Below are 21,647 nucleotides of genomic sequence, written 5' to 3'. Positions count from 1 at the left end.
GATACTGGGTTGGGAGTGAAGGTCGTAGCCCGGCATGTTGAAGACTCCATTACTTTCTTGTACCAGTATAATGTCTGGCTGTTCTTTTGATTGCTGTATGAATTATTTTATTAAACTGACCTGTTTACGCAAGCCGCGGCTATTCCATTGCCAAATTAATATTTCACCATTCGGGGAGTTTTGGTTCGGTTGTTTGATCTTATTCATGGTTCTTAGTTGTCTCAGTGCCCTGGTTGGTATCCTCTGTGATAACTACTTTGTATGGGCTACTTTCGACGTCAAGGCTCGGTGTTTGGGGTCTTTTTCTCAAAGAATTAAGTACGAAATCTAATTTAATGAGTGAGCTTTCAAGCTGCCTTTGTCCGATTTCGAGGTTGACAAATTGTTCAGCAAAAAGGGGATCTCTTTTCTGGAGTTCTTGTTGCATATTCTGTATGATTGTGTCCCTTTTATGGAATTCCTTTTTAAAGAGTTCGTTTCTCTGTTGTAGTTCCCTTTGAAGGGAGTCTAGCTTTCTAAGTATTTCCAATGTGGTTTCATTTTGTGTTGTGTTTGTTTCAGTCACCGGTTTGTCCAGGTTGATGTCTGCCTTCACAGCTCTAACGATGTTAATTTGTGACGGCGTTTCTTTAGCTGCGGATAGCACGACCGCATATTGTTTCTTAGGGTCCCCTGCGGGGGTTGACGAAAGCTGGATGTTGGATTCGTTTGCTGCTGGGGAAGGAGATGATTCACTCACCCTCCAGCTCCGTCTTTCCAAGGGGGGTGATGCCGTCGTCTTCTGTAGGGCTGGTGGGGTTTCCCTGAGGGGTTGCCGTGGCCTTTCGTTCTGGTCTTTCACTTGTTTGTCTCGGAGGTCGTTGTTTTGTTATTGTGGGTTTTTGCTCCTGCTTCTTGATCTTTCGGTGTCTCCTAGCATTGCGAAGCTGTTGCGTGTCGGAAGCTTGGGCCATTGGGTGCTTGAGGTGCTCCTGTCGTGGCTGTGCTGTGGTTCGCTCCGAGTGTCCTGTCTACTTGGGTTTGTTACGTCTACTCTTGGAGGTGTATTTGCTTGGCGCCAGCTTCGGATGCGCATTCCTTCTCTGCGGTTTCTGTCTGCCTCTTGGCGTACTGCACATTGTGGGTAGTCTGCGTTCTCCGCGGCAGTTTTGGCATTGGATTTCACAGTTGTGCTCTGATATCCCGTTGGGGTCAGGTGGAAGTTTAGTTCCGCACTGTAAGCATCTCTGGTAGTGTAGTTTGTTTGGGCAGACATCTGCTCGGTGACCTATGGTGGCGCAGTTGTTGCAGAAGAGGCTCCTTGGGGTGTAGGGATGGAGCCTCATGACTGCTCTGCTGTAGAGAGCGAATCTAGCTAGGCGGGTTCCCTCCATGACGATAAGTACGGAGTAGGATGAGCCTATTCTCCGAGCTTCTATGACCTTGGTTCCTTGGATCTCAAGTTGGTGTTGAATTTCTTCGTCTGGGACGGGCATTTGGATGCCGTGTATAACATTTTTGACTGCGTTATTTCCACTGGTTTTATAGGCGAGAATGGGGTGTTGTTTGTTGAGGACTAGAATTTGGCTTAGGTGGAGGAATTTCTCTGCTGCGGTCGTGCGGTACGTGTCTATCGCAATGAGGGTCGGAATGGCTCTCACTTTTACGTAGGTGTCCCTTTTTTCTGCCGTGGTGAGTGCCGCCGCTTGTACAAGGCTTCGTCCTATAGCATCAGGTGGTAATTTACTGAGGTCTGTGCCGTCTGTGAGTTTGATTATCACAGTTATATGTTCTTCGAGTCGTTGGTTTGACGCACCTACGACTTTCCAGCCTTGTCCTGTGGCGATTTCTTCTGTGTCCATGCTTGTTGGAGGTGTCGGGGCGGGAGTAGCCAACATGCCTCAGGGCGGTAGTCGATTCCTTGTTCTTACGCCGGGTGTTAGGTTTGTCTCCGTTCGGCCATGGGAGATGAGTAAAGGTCCGGTGTCCTTTCACACCGGGCTTGGTGGTGCCTTTACTCACTTGTCGCGCCTGGTGTCCTTGTGCTAATTTCTTTTCCTATGGCCTCTGCTCGCGGTGATTATATATAGAGTTTGGTTAAAATTATTGGAGCTCGCTGTTCTGCCGTGCTGTCTGATCAACGCTTCTTCTTCCTCCTTGGCCCGAGGTTGAGCGTTTTGGATGCGTAGTTTACTTTTGCTGTAAAAAAAAAAAATCTACATTTTTTTATCGGTGACACGCAGTACATAGTAGCTACGCGCTGATAGTTGTTTTATGTCGCAGTTCCTAATGGTTGATTTTCTACAATCTGTGTATGAGGCAAAATTGCACAGGGTAGCATAGGGTGACCACCTTCCTGCTGTCAAAACGCGGGACACGCTGACCCGGGGTGTGGGGGGGGGGGGGGGGGGGGGGAGGAGGGAGGGGAGGGGAGGGGAGGGGGGGAGGGGGGGGAGGGGAGGGGGGGGTAAGAAATGGAGGACATCATTTTCACGACTGAGGAAGAAAGTATTAAAGGAAATTCATCAACACGCACACTTTGAAATCCTGTGCTGTCCGAAAGAATATTACCTAAAAATTGTGGTTATTAAAGGTGTTTAAGTTAAAACATAAAAATCGACTGCAGCAGTCCCTATAATGCATCAAAAGGAACAAAGAAACAGTAAAAAATTTTCGGCTTATTGTTTCCTGTCGATACCTACTCTTATACTAACATGCTCCTACATAAAATTAGTCTTGTGTTATTTATTTTTTCGACCGTTGGGAGTTGCAGACTTTTTGCCTTGTGCAGCCGTTTTTACAAAACAAAAAATCCTTTTTACAACAATTTTTTTGCATGACACAGTATGATTTGCAAAATTTCACACACCTTTGACTTCACAGCCGCGACGACCTAGGCGAAGGAGGATAGGTGGGGCCCACGCAAACTACTTGAGTCATGGTTCATTCGCGGAGATAAGACGGCGTGCAACAAAAACCGTGGCCCCCTCCCGGAAGCTTATATGGACCTTCCCGATAAATAGGACTGCGTTGACCGAAGCTCTCTCATTCCTGTGTATGTACTGATGATGCCTCCCGCATGGGAGGCGAAACGTTTAATGAAGTTGTTTCTCTTGTTATGTGAAGTCGCTGTTCTTATTTTAATCGCAAAATTTCCAGTAGTTTATTTTTCAACTTTTTGCGAGCAATTTTCGCTTGCAATATTTTGCCTTCAACGCGAGAAGCACAATGGCGCATGCGTGTCGGACTCCTGCAAGAACGACGGTCGCTTACCGGACTGCTTGGATAGAAAATGTCATAACCATCAAGATTCACACGCTTACTAGCGACCTCTGTGCTTCCCCGTGCCCCGTTGTTCGGAAGCGGCATAATTTGCGTAGTGAATGTTACGACAATGTGAAATGCGGGACATTTTGAAAATTTTGATATTTCTTGCGGGACGCGGGACACGAGCCCTCAATGCGGGACAGTCCCGCGAGTCGCAGGACGGGTGGCCACCCTATGGTAGCACTAGTAAGTTTGCGATTTTGTTAAAAAATAACCATAAAAGCTAAAAAAAAAAAAGAGAAAAATAACTGTTTCCTTTTGAAGTTGGTCAGAAATAGTCGCTGCTACCTGAAAAAGTATCAAATTGAGTAAGGTCACCAGTTTGTAAATAACGGCCAAAGCTGCGACAAAAATCAAGTTTTTTTTTACGTATTCCACCCTTGACACCTGATTTTTCTTTTCTGCAAAACTGTTAGAACTTGTCTTTTTTAATGTTTTTAGGCAGAGCTTTGTTCGTTGCAGGACTTTAGCTATCGCATATATTTTATTTTTTTCTAAAAATGTAAAAAGCCCCTCCCCCTCCCCCCCCCCCACCCTCCCCCGGACTAATGTTTGGTCCAATTCAAATTGAACCACCCTGTATCTACTAATCTTAAAAAATATTGCAAATGAATTTGACATTAGTTTTTTCCGAGTCTTTAGTAAACATTATTATCTTTCTGTTCACAGAATGCTACAATGACTGATGTAGTTAAGTCGTGGGGTATATTTTCTGTGTATTTTCTCTGCTGTATTAAGGTGACAAAATCGCGCATGCTGATGGTTTGCCCAATCATATTTTCCGTCTCTACACTGGGATGATTTCCGAGTACCTTTCATTCTCTTCAATGCTTCACACAAAAGATTGGTTAACGGCTACAGCGGGACCAGTATTTCAATTGGGTGACAAATTAGACGCTGGTTATTACCGACTTTCCATAATAAGCGCGTGTTGCAAGTTGCTTTAGCCCATGATCACTATTTATGTATCCTCGAGTCAATAAACGTTTTAAACAAAAGTCAACATAGACTGTGTAGAAATGTGTCGAAACGACTCGACTAATCTGCAGCCCATGTTATAGGCGTAAACAGCGGGGAAAAGAGGCAACAGAGGAAATACGCACAGATATACTAACCAGGACGCTGATTTACAACTCAACTTCTGCTGTGATTTGATAGAAATAAAGTTTACTTGACCACTGACTACCTAAGTTCGAAAATATTGGATCAGAAGTACTTGCTATATACAACTTCACATAATTATTATTGTTGTCACCCGAGCAATTTTACGTTTCATGTGAAGCATATACCTATACTGATCCACAGATTGTTGTTGTTTTCTTTTTTCTAAAAGGCCCAAATAGCTTAAAACAGGTGTTTACAATTCTCAAAAAGCGCAGCCGTCATTGACGCGTCCACGCCACAGCTAACGGAAAGTGAAATAAAGCTACGTCAACATCATCAGCTCTTTTGTACTCGGGCACATTTGTTATCCGAAATATCTTTAAAACGGTTATCGCTAAAAAAAAACTTTTTTTTAATAAGACATAATGATGTATTGAATGAGAACCATCATATGACTTCGTGTGAAAGTTGTAACATTCAACCCCTTCAACGACTTGGTATTTGGGCTAAATTGTGGAAGGGCATGATCAGTGGGGAGAACGCAAGACGCGAACTCCTACCATCGCTTGTTCAATACGTTTCCTGTTTCCGAAGCAAACATATTCCGGTGTCTGGTTGTCTGAAAAAAAAAATAACAATAAAGAAACGCCCAAACGTAGGCACAACAAATTACCAGTGCTGCATTCAAATTCAATTTGAAACTCGCGTCCATAGATGGCGTAAGTGTCCCAGCGTCAATAAAGCCACTGAATAAAATAAAACGTAACATTTGTTCTCTGCTCCTCCGCCGCGCACCCTCTTTTTACCTCCTCGCACTCGCGCATCAAAGCAACTATCGAAGGCGCGCGCGCCGGCTTCGACAGCTCTACAGAGCTCCCGCGAAAAAACGTAAGAAAGCGCATAAGTGCACGGTCAGTGAAATAAACCGCATAAATATAATTTGACAGGAATGTTGACGGATAAAAATTATGACTCTTGATCAGCATCAGAGAAGAATTAAAATTTCTCAAATCAGAACTTTCACGTAAAACAACTACGTTTTTCTAAAAAAAGAAAAGATCACTTTACATTGGGCGTTATTCACAAAAAACAAAAAAATAGCTCAGCTAAAAAGAAAACACGAACTGTGTGAAGATTGACTTCAACGTCAGACGTGGAGAACACTCGCAAAGCTTTTGGCACTTCAAACCAGGGGGACAAAAAAGGAGCAGGTCAAACCAAAACCAGGACAAGAGGTGATGACCTTCGGGCTAATATTCGGTCCGTTTGCATTTTTTTTTTTTTTTGCTATTTAGTGTTGTGATTGTGGAATCAAATTTAGCTGTGCTGGAAGCTTCATGTTTGTGTCTGTCCCCGAGGTCCAAGGTTGAAATGTGTGTTAAACCAGCTCGCCTGATTTAATGGCAGGAACCAAGATAGTATAATTATAATGCAATTTCTGTCGCTCACCAGTCACCTAGCTGTGTTTGGAGATTTATGTTTGTCCCTTGTCCCTCTTGTTCCCCTTCTCCAGGGATTATTTTTGTCAACCAAGATAGCCTGGCTTGAACTTTACGAACTGCCTTTAGTTTTCCAACCGGTGCAAACCTTGACGGCTAAACAAGCGTCCTCCAGATTTTTCCTATATACTGCACCAATTAACCTTTTTTTTTAGGTTGGCATTTTAACGTTTTATTTTACATACATAGCCGTATTTACCGGTGTTTCTACACAGATACTTGAAAAATATAGCTATAGTGTAAAGGTGAATGAATAAACAAAAACTTGAAGTGACAGCGTGTGCAACCTACGCACTTTATGCTGTTTTATGCCGGAGCGTAAGTCCATGCACCCAGTAGCATGTCACTGAGAGCATGCTCTGATGACAGACACACCGTAAAAAAAAAAAAAAAATATATATATATATATATATATATATATATATATATATATATATATATATATATATATATATTTTACAACGACATCTTAGCGACGAAGTTCTCAGCAAATCACCGACCCGGACAGCTAACCCTCCCACCCCCCCTTGCCCCCCTAAAACGGAATTGGTGTCTTGTTTTATTGTTAAGTTCCCTTTCTCAGTGCCTCTAAAGTACAGTAAAAACTACCGCCCATTCCTCCTTCTGTTCTCTTTCGTTAGCGTGTGGCCTGCATAGAAAATAAATATCGCACAGCGCACACTCGCGGGTTATGCGGTCTGGGTCATTCGATCGATGAATTATGTGAGCGCACCACAAAGTCGGGGGATTATCAGACTGGGTCAGAGTGCAATCACTCGGCCTGAACATGGCCACAAGGTTCGGTCGCGTCTTCGATTGCCAAACGGCAATCTCGACCCTGAGGTGATCTATTCGATAGCAAGTGCTTAAGCATAAGGAGACCCCGTGGAAGTTTGTAACAAGGCCAAGTTATGGCGAAACCATGAGCTCAAAATCAAAGACGCGCCCAGGTTGAGAAGCGGTGAAATATCAGGAAATATCAAATATAAGCGTGTCGATCTGCTCGGGAGACAACGAGTCGTCTGGCTAGTGGCTAGAAATGCGAAGGTTTGCCGATCTTTCTCGGCTTCTACATTCCCTAATGCAGATTATAGAGAGCGCATTCACTTGCGTTTGAACAATCTCCTCGATAAGGTATTCGGAGAGTGACACAAAAAGAGAGAATAGCTGCGTTCACATGAATGCGACCGTAGCGCATCAAATCGAGATTTGACTATTGGTAGCAGATGGGAAGAGGAAGAAGTAGGAATATGGGCTGCGTGCGATTGGTCCCTTCTCGACTCGATGCGCGATCGGATTCATGTAAACGTAGCCATGATAACTTGGTAGCCCCATTTCCCTTTGATGAACAAATCAGCCTTCAAAGAGGGCAAAAAAAAAAGAATGTGAGTGGTAGTGTTGGGAAGTACTTTGTACTTAAAGTATACTACTTCAAGTAGGTTTATTAAACTTGTACTTTACTTGAAGTACATTCTCTGAGTATGTACTTGTACTTTACTTAAAGTCTTTTTTTCTGGTACTTTCCGAGGAAAGCACAACTCCCGACTTCAAAATACATTACCCAAATTTGGTTTTGTTAAATTGGTATCACGAAATGATGCTTTGTCAACTCCGAAGAAATACTGGGAGGGATATTCTACACTCACCAGAAACGTGAGCAGACGACGCGTCGCTCCGTTTGTTCTGGGGGCGGCTTTCCCGTAGCTTTCTGAACTCTCGCTAGTTCTGGTCGGTCAGCGCAAGCGAGTAGGTTTAAAATATTAGGAGGGAAAAATTAATCATAATGTAGCACCTGAGACTGTGGTGCGGACAATTAAATTTTCAAGTCGAGGCAAAAGACTACAGAGGAGAACGTCACAGTGTTTTGAGACATTCTATTATGTCTTTTCCTTCTATTTGAAAGTTCCTTAATTTTTTCACACCTCAATCTCAGGTGTCACATTATGATTAGTTATCACCAGCTCGCTCGCACACTCACTGTTTTTTTTTTGTTTTTTTTAAGGGGAGGACACTCCTTTGTGAGAGGAAAGAGGAATGCTTGCGGAAGCTATGGGGCGGACGTTATGTTTTCTCCTATAACATTTAACCACCTTGTTTGCACCAATCCAGTGCAAAGGGCGCCAAATTCAGAAGTGGGACTTCTGAATTTGGCTCCATTCCTGAAAATAACTACTCTGTGGCCACTTGACTTTATCAAATATGCGCCGCTGTTTTTAAAAATAAGCCCTGCACCCCTAACTACCCCTGAAAAATGAATACGAGTTCATAGGCGTAGACTTCGGAGGAGCATCGGGGCTCCTGCCCCCCCCTGGTAAAATCCGGAAAAGGGAGGGGGGAGGGCACAGCCCCCCCCCCCCCCCCCCCCGGGTCCGGGCTATGGTCCTTACCGAGACGCTGTTTACGTGCCATGTAACCAGCTATGACGCCCACGTTAACTTTATTGACAAAATACATGGGAAATGAATCTCAGCGTGCTTTCGTTAGCTTCAATCTCCAGTTATATCGAAAAGGTAACGCGCACCCCCGCGAACCCCCCCCCCCCCCCCCCGGAGAACTTCTCAGCCTGCCCCCCCCCCCCCCCCCCCCCCCTGGGAAAATGGAAAGTCTACGCCGCTGTACGAGTTGAAAAATCACAGTATAGGGAATGAAAGGGCATCATGAAAGATTGTGTAAAAATACTTGTACTTTACTTTGAAAGTACATTGTATTTATAGTACTTCAAGCACGTTGCCAGTGTACTTAATACTTTGCTTAAAGTACATCACGTTTCATTTACTTTGTACTTTACTTGAAGAACCTTTTAGATGTACTTTACCCAACACTGGTGAGCGGTAAGTGGTTTCAGGGGGAAAAACAAACATAAAGTACCGTATGGTGCAACGCGTTCAATTCTCAAGTTTTACAAGTAATTGAAGTATCGCTTAGTATACTTTCGAGAGTAGCTGTAACTGCAACTAGACATATTTCTAAGCGTAAAACTGTAAATTTTATTTACTTTTTACGGGTATTATAACTGTTGCAGCTCTGTATACTTTGACGGCCGAGGAATGCATTAGTGCAGCGTCTGAAAAGAAATGGCCACCACGCTGTTTCCCAGATCGAAAGTATACCTTGACATATTTGCCGTTGTGTTCAGCAAATAATATTTTGAATGCACATTTTTACCTGTGCTCACTCAATACTATTTTTTAAGCCCTTTGATCCGGTGGGTTCTTTTCTTTCTTAGGGCTACGAGCGTCAAATCTGAGGTTGTTTATATGTGGATCGAGACATTTCTTCACTGTTCCTGTTCGCCATGACTGACGTGAAGGCGTACTCATAATAGCATAAACCTCTATGTAATCGCTGATGCCGAACTGTACTGCCTCCCGCATTGCAAAGAAACCGATAATACATTTTCATCCTTAGTCGCATGGGTGCTGCCATCTTGAAATAACGTGTCGCGGCCGCCATTACGTTGCTTCAACTCGCCGCTCCACTCTCCCCTACGCGCCTTGGCAGGTGCGATGTATTCGTGTTTTTCGTAGCGTTTCACCGCGTTTCTTTGTCTTACTTCGTAACGTGTAGTTTGATACTTATATTTACTACCTAACTACATTACATCATAATGTGCTCACCTACTGCAGTTAATTTTGTAGTACAATTTGACTATTTTCACCGTCGGCGTAACGAGCGAGTGTGGATGAGGGACAGTAATCAGCGTTAGGAGGGAGCCGCACTGATCATGCAGATGACTAAGGCAGCACGAGGGTTCAAAGGTCAATTACTTGTGACAACTCAGGTTTGTTTAGTAATAGTTTGCATTCCCAATATAAGAAGCGGGTATATTTAAAATCGCGCATTTATAATCGGAAGGTGACAAGAATATTCAGCGTAAGTAGACTATGCGTGCTTGCTGAAAGTATCGTCCTCTGTATTCATAATAGATTGAAAACAGTTCCTGTTGATTTTGTGAGGGAATTTGTGGAGGGGATAGGAAACGAATGTTTATCTTGAATTTGATCTCATGCTAGGAATAATGGTACGTCAATAGCAGGCGATTTGTTTGTTCATAATATCACATCTACATGCGCTTGACGTTCTCAATCGTTTTTGCGATAAAGCACTCGCTTTATCGGTTTATTTATGAATTTTAAGAAACGTTATACCGCGCTCGGTCCCATTTCGGTGGTCTTTCAAGGGATGTATTGATTGTCTTTAGATAACCAGTTCAATCCACTTAATTTATTTTAACAGAAAGGTTGGGACTTCCCGCGTAGGAAACTGTCAGTGTCCCTAAAAAAGTATTAGGGGCACTGACACCCCCTAAAACGTTTGTTTTATTTTTTGTCGGGCGATTCATTCTGGTGTCAGAAGACTACTCAATCAATATTTTGCTACAGCTTCACGTATATCTTTAATAAAGGAAAAAATCGCAACTGCTCGAAACCGAGACCTAAACTGGACTAGGGAGGAAGAAGAAATATAGAGAAGTTGGCGGAAATCACGTGGTTATGCAACTTTTTTTTCTTCAATCAGCGTATTTGCGGCTTTTTAGATCGAAGCCACAAAAAATGGGTGTCATATTTATTTTCTATTTTTAATATTGAGTGTGTGCCTTTGATGAACCACGACTTTGATTATATTTGGTGGTTGTGTCTAAACGTTAGAAATCGACACGTACCACGGAGAAGAGAGTGAGCGCGACTCAAACCGGCCAGTTCTCGATCGGCGCTTTTCGGGCGGGAAGAAAAGGAATTTCGAGCCGCAAATTGTGTTTTTGGGTAGTTGTGCTCTTATATGTCACGTACAAATAAAAACCTTGGCAAGCATAAATACCCTGTCAGTGTCCCTTTAAGACCAGGAGTGAAGAAAGAATAACATGTAAAACAGGAACAATAAAATCACATCTTTTAACTATCAACGAACATATAGGAATTCCAAAACGCACTCCACCGACGCCGGCTTTTCAGCAACACGAGCTGCTTAAAGGGATACTGAACCGAAAATTCGAGTTCACAAAACAAGGCCGGGCGGATAGGCGGGAAGCTGCAAAACCAAAAAATATCACTCATACGGCGATATATCTAACGGATCTCCGTATTTTTCGGAAAGAAGTGCGCGATTGAACGCGGCCGACGAGGCCGACGCGACAAGGCACGTCACGATCCCATTCTCTCTCCTCCTCGCTACGTCCCGTCAAGCTGGTGAACCGAGGCGAGGAGGAGAGAAGCGAGGCCACTTCTCCTCATTCTCACATTCTCCCGGAGGACAGTTACGTCAAAGAACTCGCTTGATCGCGCCTTCTTTTCCAAAAGTACGGCCATCCGTTTGAGATATCGATGTACGAGTGATGTTTTGGAGTTCATAGCGTCCCGTTCAACACTTCTGCAGCCTTACTTTGCGAAATCCAAATTTCGGTTCAGTATCCCTTTAACGCTATCGCGTTAAAATTAAGCAAAAACTAACTACATAAACAGTAACACGGCCGCGTGCATGTTGAAATCGAAACCAATCAAAAGGAAGCTGCCTAATGGATGGATGGATGGATGGATGGATGGATGAATACGGCTGAGCCCTTTAAAATCGGGCGGTAGCTTACGCAACCTAGCCATTTTGTTTTACATTTAAGCTTAGAATATTTAAATGTGAAATCTATATTCACTCCGCAGTGCAAAGAAAGTGAGGCTATGAAACCGCCTTGCCATCAGTGAATAAGAAAATACCTAGTTTTCCTCTTGATTTCTGCCACCATTCACTTAATCTTTGCTTGGTAATCTCTACAGTCTTGAAATCCACTCTCCTTCGCTCTCTCTAAACCCAATGACTTTATTAAATCTATGTTGTCTTCGGTAGGCATAGGGTGAAGCCCTTTACAGTAGAGTATTAAGTGCTCAGCCGTCTCGTCCCTCCTTTCCACAAGCAGTGCCACACTGTATCCATTTCCTGGTACTTCACTCTGTATGTTCTAGTTCGCAGAACACCCGTCCTCGCCTCAAACAGCAATGAGCTTCCCCTAGAATTGTCAGAAATGCTTCTTTGGCAATAACTGTTTTTGTTTAATATATAGCTTTCCAGAGCCGTCTTTGTCTGCATTCCCTGTAGCCACCGATCTCTTTCTGTGGCCTTAACTTCCTTCTTAACTGAGACTTGCTCTTCCGTATCTCCGCTATAGCCCAAAAACTTTCCTCTTAATTTCCTAGTGCTCTGTCTCCACTTTGTGTCTACACTCCTCATGTATAAATAGCTGAAAACCTTTCGTGCCCATTGCTCCTCATCCATTTGCCTCAACCTATCCTCAAATTCTATCTTGCTCACCGCTTCCCTGCTCTCAAATGACGCCCATCCCATGTCTCCTTGTACTCCCTGGTTTGGCGTTTTGCAATGTGCCCCCAAAGCCAGTCTACCTACTCCGCGCTGTTTTATTTCTAGTCTCGCATGCACTTCGGATTTCATGCATAGCACTGCGTTTCCAAAAGTCAAGCCAGGCACCATGACCCCTTTCCAAATCTCTCTCACCACCTCATACCTGTTGTAGTTCCAAAGTGCTCTATTTTTCATTACAGCTGCATTTCTGTTGCCCTTACCTATTATATACTTTTCATGCTCTCTGAGATATTCTGCACCATCACATATCCATACTCCTAGATACTTGTATTTACTAGTTCTCTCAACTGTAATATTCTGTATCTTCAACCTCTCAACTTCATCCTCGTTAAAAATTATGACTGCTGATTTTTTGCTACTGAATTCTAAACTTAATTCCTCTCCTTCCCTACCACAGATGCTCATTGGCGCCAAACAATGGCGGCGAGTGTGTCAGCGCCCTCTATACGCCGGTCAGGCTGTTGAAACCATAAAGTGCAAAAGGGACAATATTACCAAGCACCCATATAGGGAGAAGAAAAAAAGTATGCACGCCGAGATCAGGAAAAAAGAGGAAGAAGGCGCTCGGCTGAAACGTGCACGAAGAGACAGAACGATGGCGTCGTCACCTTGTGAGCGCATTCCTTTTCTTTGAGTGTAATTTACCTTTACTTTAGCGATTAAATGTTTAACTATCCGTTGTACGGTGTCGGCTCCCCTCTGTGAACGCAACACAGGCAACTACTGATATGAAAACGTACGAACCCTTGATGGAACTGCAGAGGAGATCAGGTAGATGTATAACGCCGTCCGGTGGTGACAAATGGTTACTTACGAAGAATTTACATGTGGCACGAACTTATCCCCCCTCCCTCCCCCCCCCCCCCCCCCCCCCCCGCCCCCTCCTTGTCGCGTGCCTGTAAGAGATAAGGTTCGGGGCAATGGCGGCTACTGCCGCGGGGACAGTGCCAACCACCCACGGACTCACGCACTCTAAAAAATGTTTGTGCGTCTACTTTCATGCACAACACTCGGAGAGCCAATGACCGAAACTTACGGAGGCAGCTCAGCGAATGACAATGCCGAAACATATGTTTAGACCAAAAAACGCAGTCTGAGTTGTGACATTAAGCAATGCAAAACGTCACGCTTGCATTGCTTAATGTCACAACTCAGACTGCGTTTTTTGGTCTAAACATATGTTTCGGCTTTGTCATTCGCTGAGCTGCCTCCGTAAGTTGCGGTCATTGGCTCTCCGAGTGTTGTGCGGGAAAGCAGACTCGGGCTTTTTTTTAGAGTGGGGCGATAAACGCGGTGCGTTTTATTGTACTATAAATAAACACTACATACATACATACATACATACATGCATGCATGCATGCATGCCTACGTACGTACGTACGTACGCACATACATACATACATTATTATTATTATTATTATTATTATTATTGTTGTTAGTCGTAGTAGTAGTAGTAGTATACATACATACATGCATTATTATTATTATTATTATTATTATTGTTAGTCGTAGTAGTAGTAGTAGTATTATTAGTATTATTATTCCGTGCCCCCAAACGACCGATGTCTTGATGTGGGGCACATACATCCGTACAATGTAACAACACATATATTGGCAAATAATATGATTATCAGGTGAGAAGCAAGGTTTCTACACTCTAAAAAAACCCCGTGCGTCTACTTCCCCCCACAACACTTGGAGAGCCAATCACCGCAACTTACGGAGGCAGCTCAGCGAATGACGATGCCGAAACATATGTTTAGACCTAAAAACGCAGTCTGAGTTGTGACATTAAGCAATGCAAAACGTCACGCATGCATTGCTTAATGTCACAGCTCAGACTGTGTTTTTGGGTCTAAACATATGTTTCGGCATCGTCATTCGCTGAGCCACCTCCGAATGTTGCGGTGATTGGCTCTCCGAGTGTTGTGCAGGGAAGTGGACGCGCGGGCTTTTTTTTAGAGTGTATAGTTCACGTTTAGAAAACACATAGTCTGTAAAAGGATCCAAATAAGTATTTGATGATATGCACTAAAAGACAGTTGAATACGTGAGATCGAACAAAGTTTCTCCTCAGAGCCAGGATAAAACAAACTGGCGTGTCCACTGCAACTTAGAGCCATGTGAAAGCCAAGAGAGCACAGCAAGCTGCTGTCTATCTGGCCATGAAGTCGTCTGTGTAACAGTAGTAAGTCTCACCCAACTCTTTGACTTGATAGCATTTATAACCCGAGAGTCTCGACTATGTACGCGTAGTCAAAAAAACACCTTCGTTTAAAATAACGATCATAAACGATTCGAATGAACCTCTTCTGAACTTTTTTTCGATTGGCGATGCATCGGTTGCCTGTGATGGAATTCCACACAACACTTGCCAACTCAAGCCGAGAACAAAATGGACTGCAAAATAAGCGACTATAATGCACGATGGATTAAAAAATTATTTGGTCAAACGCGAAATCAAGCCCAGCAATCTTACAGCTGATGACACAATTTGAGAGATATGGTAGGAAATAGAAAAATGATCATCAAAATAAACGTCAAGGTCGCGAACCACAGATACACGCAAAATGGTAGTGGAACCAAGAACACACACACACACACACACACACACACACATATATATATATATATATATATATATATATATATATATATATATATATATATATATATATAGGTGTTTACATTCGACTCCCTCTGAAGCACTCATGACACATCGTCTTGTAAAAGTGCGCAGTCATTGAGTGACCAAATATTAAAAGCTAACTTCAAGTCGGCGGCGGCGAATAGTAACAACCTAGAATTCTTCACGCACAATTTGATATCATTAATAAAAATAAGAACAAATAGTGGTCCCAAGCTAGACCCCTGAGGGACACCGCACGAAGGAACAAACGCATCAGAAAAGTTATTTAAAATTCGCACACTGCTTTTAGGTTCGCTAAGATAGCACTGAAACCATCTGGTGAGTGCAGGTGAAACACCATAACAATATAGCTTATGCAGATGCAATTTATGATTTACTTTGTCGAACGCCCTCGACATGTCGAGGTAGACTGTATCAACTTGATCGCGATTTAGGACAAACGGCACAGAATAGTGAAATAACGAACAGAGGTTTGTTTCCACCGAACGACCCTTTAGGAAACCATGCTGGAAATCCCTTAGCTTGTGCCGGAAGTGGTGAGACATACGGGCAAACATAAAAATCTCGAAAACCTTAGAAAAGCCACATAATGAGGAAATAGGTGTATAGCTGTTCGCCACATAAGCATCACCACCTTTGTGCACAAAAACCACAACCTACTTTTTCCACAGGGAAGGAAATGCTCCAAATCGCAAAGAAAGGTTAAAAAAATAAGCTCTACGATTGACGCTGAAGCTGCCCGTACGAAAACGTCAGATCAGAGCGGTTGCAGTTCGGATCCGCGCGGAGCCGCGTGGTTCCAAACTTGTGCACAGTTCACATCTGCGCAGATCAGATCTGGTACCGCGCGGTTCTGAATGTAACCAGTCGCATCCAGTGAGACGCAACGCACTGGGACCGCACGGTGATTGGTGGATCCGATCCGTTCCCCTTGGTTCCAGTAGGGTCTGCTCCCGGCCAGCGGGCGCGCACATGCGTGACTGGAGGAGGAGGAGGGGAGGGGGGAGATGGCGGGGAACTCACGTTATCTTCCCCGCGGTCTTTCGCAGGTCACGTGGGGACAGGCGCATCCGCTACGTAGGCGCTGCGAGCGGGCGTTCTCCGCGCCCGCGCCTCGCTTTGTCTGTCGCAGTCGGAGGCAGCCCTTCGAGAGTTTCGGTTCTATCCGCTCTTGTCGAACTGTCGACCGGCGCTCGCCCGGCGGCGACGTTCGCGCTGCGGGCGCACGGATAGTTTTAGAATAGCGCACGCTAAAGCTTTGCGTACGCAAAGAATAGCGTCGTCGTCACTGCGCAGGCGCCGAGCGCTAACTACGTTTAGCGCTTTGCGTGCGCTACTTTAGCGTACGCTATTTTTAGAAATTGCGTGCGTACGCAAAGGGTCTTTGCGCTCCGCCAAGGAGGATTCGTATTCAGAAGTTGGCTAAAGCCAAGACGAGCACAGTTAAAATTTGGCGGCTCCCTGAACAATGTCTGTGGCAGCTTTGGCGGCATCGTGAGTGCGACGTCGGCGGCATCCTTGCGACTGCGATTTTCAATACGGGACGACATTGCACTCGGTTTGGCGACAATCACCGGCAACTTGATGCTTGCGACGCGCGAACATTTCTCGGCGAAGTACGATGTGTGAAGGTACACGAGACCTCTCTTGCCGATGCGACGTAAGCGGATACGACCGTTCGACCGCTCACGTCGCATTCTCATGTTTAAACAAATCTAAAATGTTAATTTGGACCAAAAACTTGTTTTTTCTCAAGTTTCAGCATTTCGTGTGTGAAATAAAAAGTGTGACCGTATCTTGGTGGCATCGCAAGCGCGAGATGCGCAGGCTTTTGCGTCGCGGCGGAAAAACGATATATTCTAGAACTCTCTAGTGTAAAGTGCGCTAACGCAAGCGCTAAATTTAGCGCTAGAGTGCGCTAAAATTGCGTACGTTATTCCAAAAATCCGACGTGCCCGTCGTTGCCCTGGATGGATATCCACTGACCTCGGCTTTGAATCTTCACATAGTATGAAGCTGCAGACCCATTGCACTTTGGCTCGGCATCTGGATGCGCTTGGCGCTGGTGTGCTTGGTGACAATACTTGGACAACTCGGATACCGCTTGCCAGCCGGAATTTCCCGATGCGCTCATCACTGGATGCTGTGCTTGTGCGTGTTGTGTGTGTGTTCTCTGCCCTGTGTTTCGTGACGACGCCTGAACGACCGTTCGTCCACGTTGTTTGCTATGAACGTTGAGAAAACTGATAAATGGAGATGCAAGGTCTGTCGCTCTAAGAGCAGTCGTACTGAACTTGACGGAACTGATGTGAGCTCTGAAGTGATCTCGCAATGGGACTCCAACTCGCTCGCAGCGCAAATTCTCGGAGTCAGCCGAAAGTTGGACTCTTTGCTTTCGCTGGAAGTGAGCGTAGATTCGTTACTCGAGTTTCCGAGTAAATTAAACGAACTACTACTTCTTAAGCCGTCTATAGACATGAGGAAGGCGTCTGTCGAAGACGTGCAAACCTCATTCTCGTTTTTAGCGAGAAGTATGACAGTCTTTTAGCTACTACAACAGCGCACGTGACTGAAATCAGCGACCTGCAGATATATATATATATATATAAAACTGAGAAGAAAAAAAAAAAACTGAGAAGAAAAAAACCCTTAGTGAAAAACAGCAACAACGGACGATTTAATCTTCGACGTTTCGGCCGGAGTCCGGCCTTCGTCAGGAAGAACTTTTACAGATGAACGCGGGTGGTATTTATACAATGCTACACTCTAAAACCGGTCTCTCATAAAAAACGCTGTCCCTCTGATTTTAGAGGGGACAACAATGCTTTCAGGGGGACAGCTCTTTTTGAGAGGGAAATTGAAAAATAAAATAGCAACATCTAGAGGGACACCAACATATTAAGAGAGACCAAAGAAACCGTTTCGTTAGTCCCTCTGAACAGGAAAGACCGACAGAAAGATTCATGCGTCTCCCTTCATATTAAGAGGGGACTGGTCCCTCTTAACTGGAACAATGTAGTTCGGTCAGGAGGAGAGGGGCAGGCACACTAATCCACGGCAAAGAGTTAGGACGGTGCTAAGGCTTCGCGCCAATTCACGGAGAGCTGGAAACGGTCGTTGCCGGAGAGTCGCAAGCGTCATGCTGCTCGTTTGACTTCCTTCGGGTGAGTAATCCTGTCATATTGACGCTTTTGTTTTGGGTGCATTGCGGGTGGGAATAACGAGCCATCAATATTTTCACGCTGGCTGTGAGATGTACGAGCTCTGCATGTAGAGTAAGAGTGTTCAGCTGTAGTCCGCGGACGCGGTCGCTTCCTGGATCTGCTCGTTCAGCTACGACAAAGCGTCGATAATCGTTTGCCCTGCCGTGAGCCGCAGGGCTGTCTTTCGCACAAAACACTTTTAGCGGGTTAGGGTGTCCCAATGTGTACGCGTCTGTCTTAGGCTGGTGATATCAGACCATTTTCTGCCCGACGTTTTTGTCTACTCTTTTATTTCGGACGCACGTTCGTTCTTCTCCCAGCTCGAGCTGCTAGCTTTGGCACTGCTACGCCGGCATTTCATTACCGGCAATTTCCTTGTATTTTATCCGTGAGCGTACACTGTCGGCATCGAGTACTACAAAGGATGGCATCACCCTCCCTAAGGCAAAGCCAGCATAAAGGCACCCTAGCTGGGGCAGTCAGTGTTTGTAAGCTTGGCTCGCCGATTTGTTTCTCGGTGTGCACTCCAAATGCTTGAGGTTGACCGCCCGAGAGCGTTGATTGACGGAAACAACGTTGGCGATTTTGCGTTTCTTTGCCTTCAGAGTTCATTACAGCAATTTACACTGCAACGTTATGTTGTAGACATCGTTAGCGTTACAGTGATTATGAACTTCTTTCTCAAGTGGGAGGCGAGCAAAAACCCATAATGTGTGTGTATGTATGTGATTGTGAAAAAAGGGGGGGGGGGGGGGGGGTGAACAAGCTTCTAATTCAAACCCCACAAAAAAAAAAAAGAAGAAAAAAAGTTTTTTTTTTTTTCTTTTGCGCGTTGCGTCGGCGTCGCGGCGTCTGCGGAAAGAGGGGAAGGGTGCCGCGATGGCCCTGGAGTACACTTTTTTTTTAATATTTTCTTGCCGTACTTTTCTGTTTGTTATATTTTGACGGTCGCGCCAGCAAAGCTACCGGCTTTTTTTTTTTTTTTTTTTTTCGGCGCCGATCATGTTTTTGTTTTTGGAGATTTTATTTAGGATGTTTATTATGCACTTTGTTTTCTGTAGCTGATTGAATATTTTTTTTTTCTGTGTGGTACATCTGGGAAAAATATAAAACAAAAATTTGCTTTTTCTTTTTTTTCTTTTTTTTTTTTTTCTTAGGCGCTTCAGCGCTAGGTTGAGTATGGGCGTTAAATGACTGACCGTTAAAAATATTGTTTTCAGAGTGAGGCAATGGCAACAAACGTCGACATGAAGGGAATCAGACGGGGCTCTGAACGGATTTCTCGTGTACAGAGCTCTACCGGGACCCTCTGCACGGTGGAACGCACCACCCTGAGTGATGAGCCTACTGCGGCCACTCGCAAACGGCCCACAATGAACTCGGTAATTATAAGCTTTTTGTATTCTGGTATGTAGGTAGGCTTTATTTACGTTCTGTTGGCATATGCGTTGCTTCTGAAAAAAGAATAAATGAATTACTTGCGCCGAAATGTCTACAGAAATATATATATATTTTTTTTTTATTTGATTATGTTGCTTTTTAAAACATGCATTAGATCTCTTCTGCAGCTTCGAGCCGCAAATGCAATCCCTGCTTTCCAAAGCACATGGGACTTCTAATGTTCATCTACTACTAAATGCGTTTTCGTTTGGTCTTGGTAATACAAAAACGATTCGCGTAAATTACTTAAAACAGCAGTCTATTCTCGTACCAAATATTAATAGTAGCAGAAGTTACGTCATAAGCTAATGTCACTCGCTATTTCATTGTATACAGATTGGGCTCCGAATCTTCGAATTGTTTGCACTTCAATTTCGCATTTGTTTCCTACCGCCTGCTTGAAAACAGGTGAAAGCGCTTCATTACCTTCATTCTAATTCCAACTCTCTGTATATAAAGGAAAACAATATGGTATTTCATTCAACTAAAGGTGGATGCACAGCTTCGGTTCCATAACACGATCGTCACCATGCTGAAGAAACTGGAGGAGGTAAAAGGGGCCTTCTGCGGAGACAACCCAACAACATTCTTGAACATGAAGACCATTCTCCGGTCTCGATTGGCCAGAAGTCCTCTCATCGCCTATGGTATGTGAAAAAGCGAATGCAAAAATAGAAATGTAAGTTTAACGCTGACGCTTTTTTTTTTTAACAATTGCTGTTTGCAGGACGATTTTATCGCTGATGAAAAAGTTCCAGGACCCAAGACTTTCTTCGGTTCGGAGAAACGGATCTTTTCTGGGAACTGGTCAGTGAAACTCTCCGCTAGCACGGCTATGGAGGGGGCACCAGTCATGTGCTTATGGGTGTATTACATAACGGGACTCTCCTACCCTGTGGCATGTGGACAAACCCTTGGAATCCTCTAAATTCTGCTCGTTGAAAATAAAGTCTTTCGATTCAGTTTATGTCGGAGAAGCTCAGAAAATTGCTTATGGCCGTTCGAAAACAACAGGAATTCCGAGCTTCTGCTGATGACAAGAGACGCCGAATAATTCGTTTTTAATGCTATAAAGTAGGTAACTACGCTCCAAAAAAAAAAAAAAAAAAAAAAAAAAAGCGCAGGAATCTATTTTCCCGAACAGCACTTGGAAAGTCAATCACCGTAACTCACGGAAGCAGCTCAGCGAATCACGATGCCGAAACATAAGATTAGACAAAAAAAAAAACCAGTCTGAGTTGTGACATTAAGCAATGCAAAACGTCACGCTTGTTGTGGTTAGTGTCGCAACTCATTGTTTTGGTATAATCATATGTTTCGGCATCTGCATTCGCTGAGCTGCCTCCGAGAGTTATGGTGATTGTCTTTCCAAGTGTTGTGCGGGAAAGTAGACGCAGGGGCTTTTTTTAGAATGTACTTATTTTTTGTGTTATCCGCTAAAAAGAAAGTTTTTTTCTTTCAGCACGATTGTATTGTTATTATTTATGATAAGCAAAAGGAGTCACTTTGCAGCACGAAATATTTTTTGTGGTTGTTTCCAAGAAACGCCAATTTCTGGCGTCGTTCTAACGTCTTTTTTATCCGTAAAACCTACCAGAACACCGTTATAAAATTACTATTTTGATAAAGACATTTCAAAATATTTTCTTGTGTCATGGCAAATAAAACACGTGTTTACTCCTTAAGATTGTTACTGTTTCATTTAACACATATACAGATCAAATTTCAATTCTGTTACGCAGCACAGAATAACTTTGGTTAAACAATATCAGCGAAAGTGCGAGAACTGCATCACTGCAGTGCAGCATGTCAGCTGACAGTCCAAACACGAAGGAGCAGGAATTCTACGATACAATAAAAGAGATAACCTAAAGTAGGGGTCACACTGCTTATACATCATACAAAATGCATTCTGCAGACATGTTTCGGAGAGTCACCGCGACATCCGTGCTTTGTATGCCACGTGACAAAGCAACCTCTTGATTCGGTTGCCTCGTGGCGTACGAGGCTGGCATGTCGCGGCGACTCGTTCCGGAACATGTCTGCAGAATGTATTTTGTATGATGTATAGGCAGCGTG

General features: G+C 44.0%; 1 protein-coding gene across 1 annotated transcript; it reads right to left on the bottom strand.

Moving 5' to 3' along the window:
* Positions 1-1,010: 1,010 nt before the first annotated feature.
* Positions 1,011-1,877, bottom strand: LOC121833782. Its single transcript, XM_042287405.1, has one exon. The coding sequence runs from the start codon at positions 1,875-1,877 to the stop codon at positions 1,011-1,013; it is 867 nt and encodes a 288-aa protein (XP_042143339.1).
* Between the last annotated feature and the right edge of the window lie 19,770 nt (positions 1,878-21,647).

The sequence above is a fragment of the Ixodes scapularis genome, unplaced genomic scaffold, assembly GCF_016920785.2.
Source record: "Ixodes scapularis isolate PalLabHiFi unplaced genomic scaffold, ASM1692078v2 PGA_scaffold9__187_contigs__length_104089568, whole genome shotgun sequence".
In the NCBI taxonomy this organism is placed as follows: domain Eukaryota; kingdom Metazoa; phylum Arthropoda; class Arachnida; order Ixodida; family Ixodidae; genus Ixodes; species Ixodes scapularis.
The sequence above is the reverse complement of the archived record's forward strand: the minus strand, read 5'-3'. Positions and strand labels throughout refer to the sequence as shown.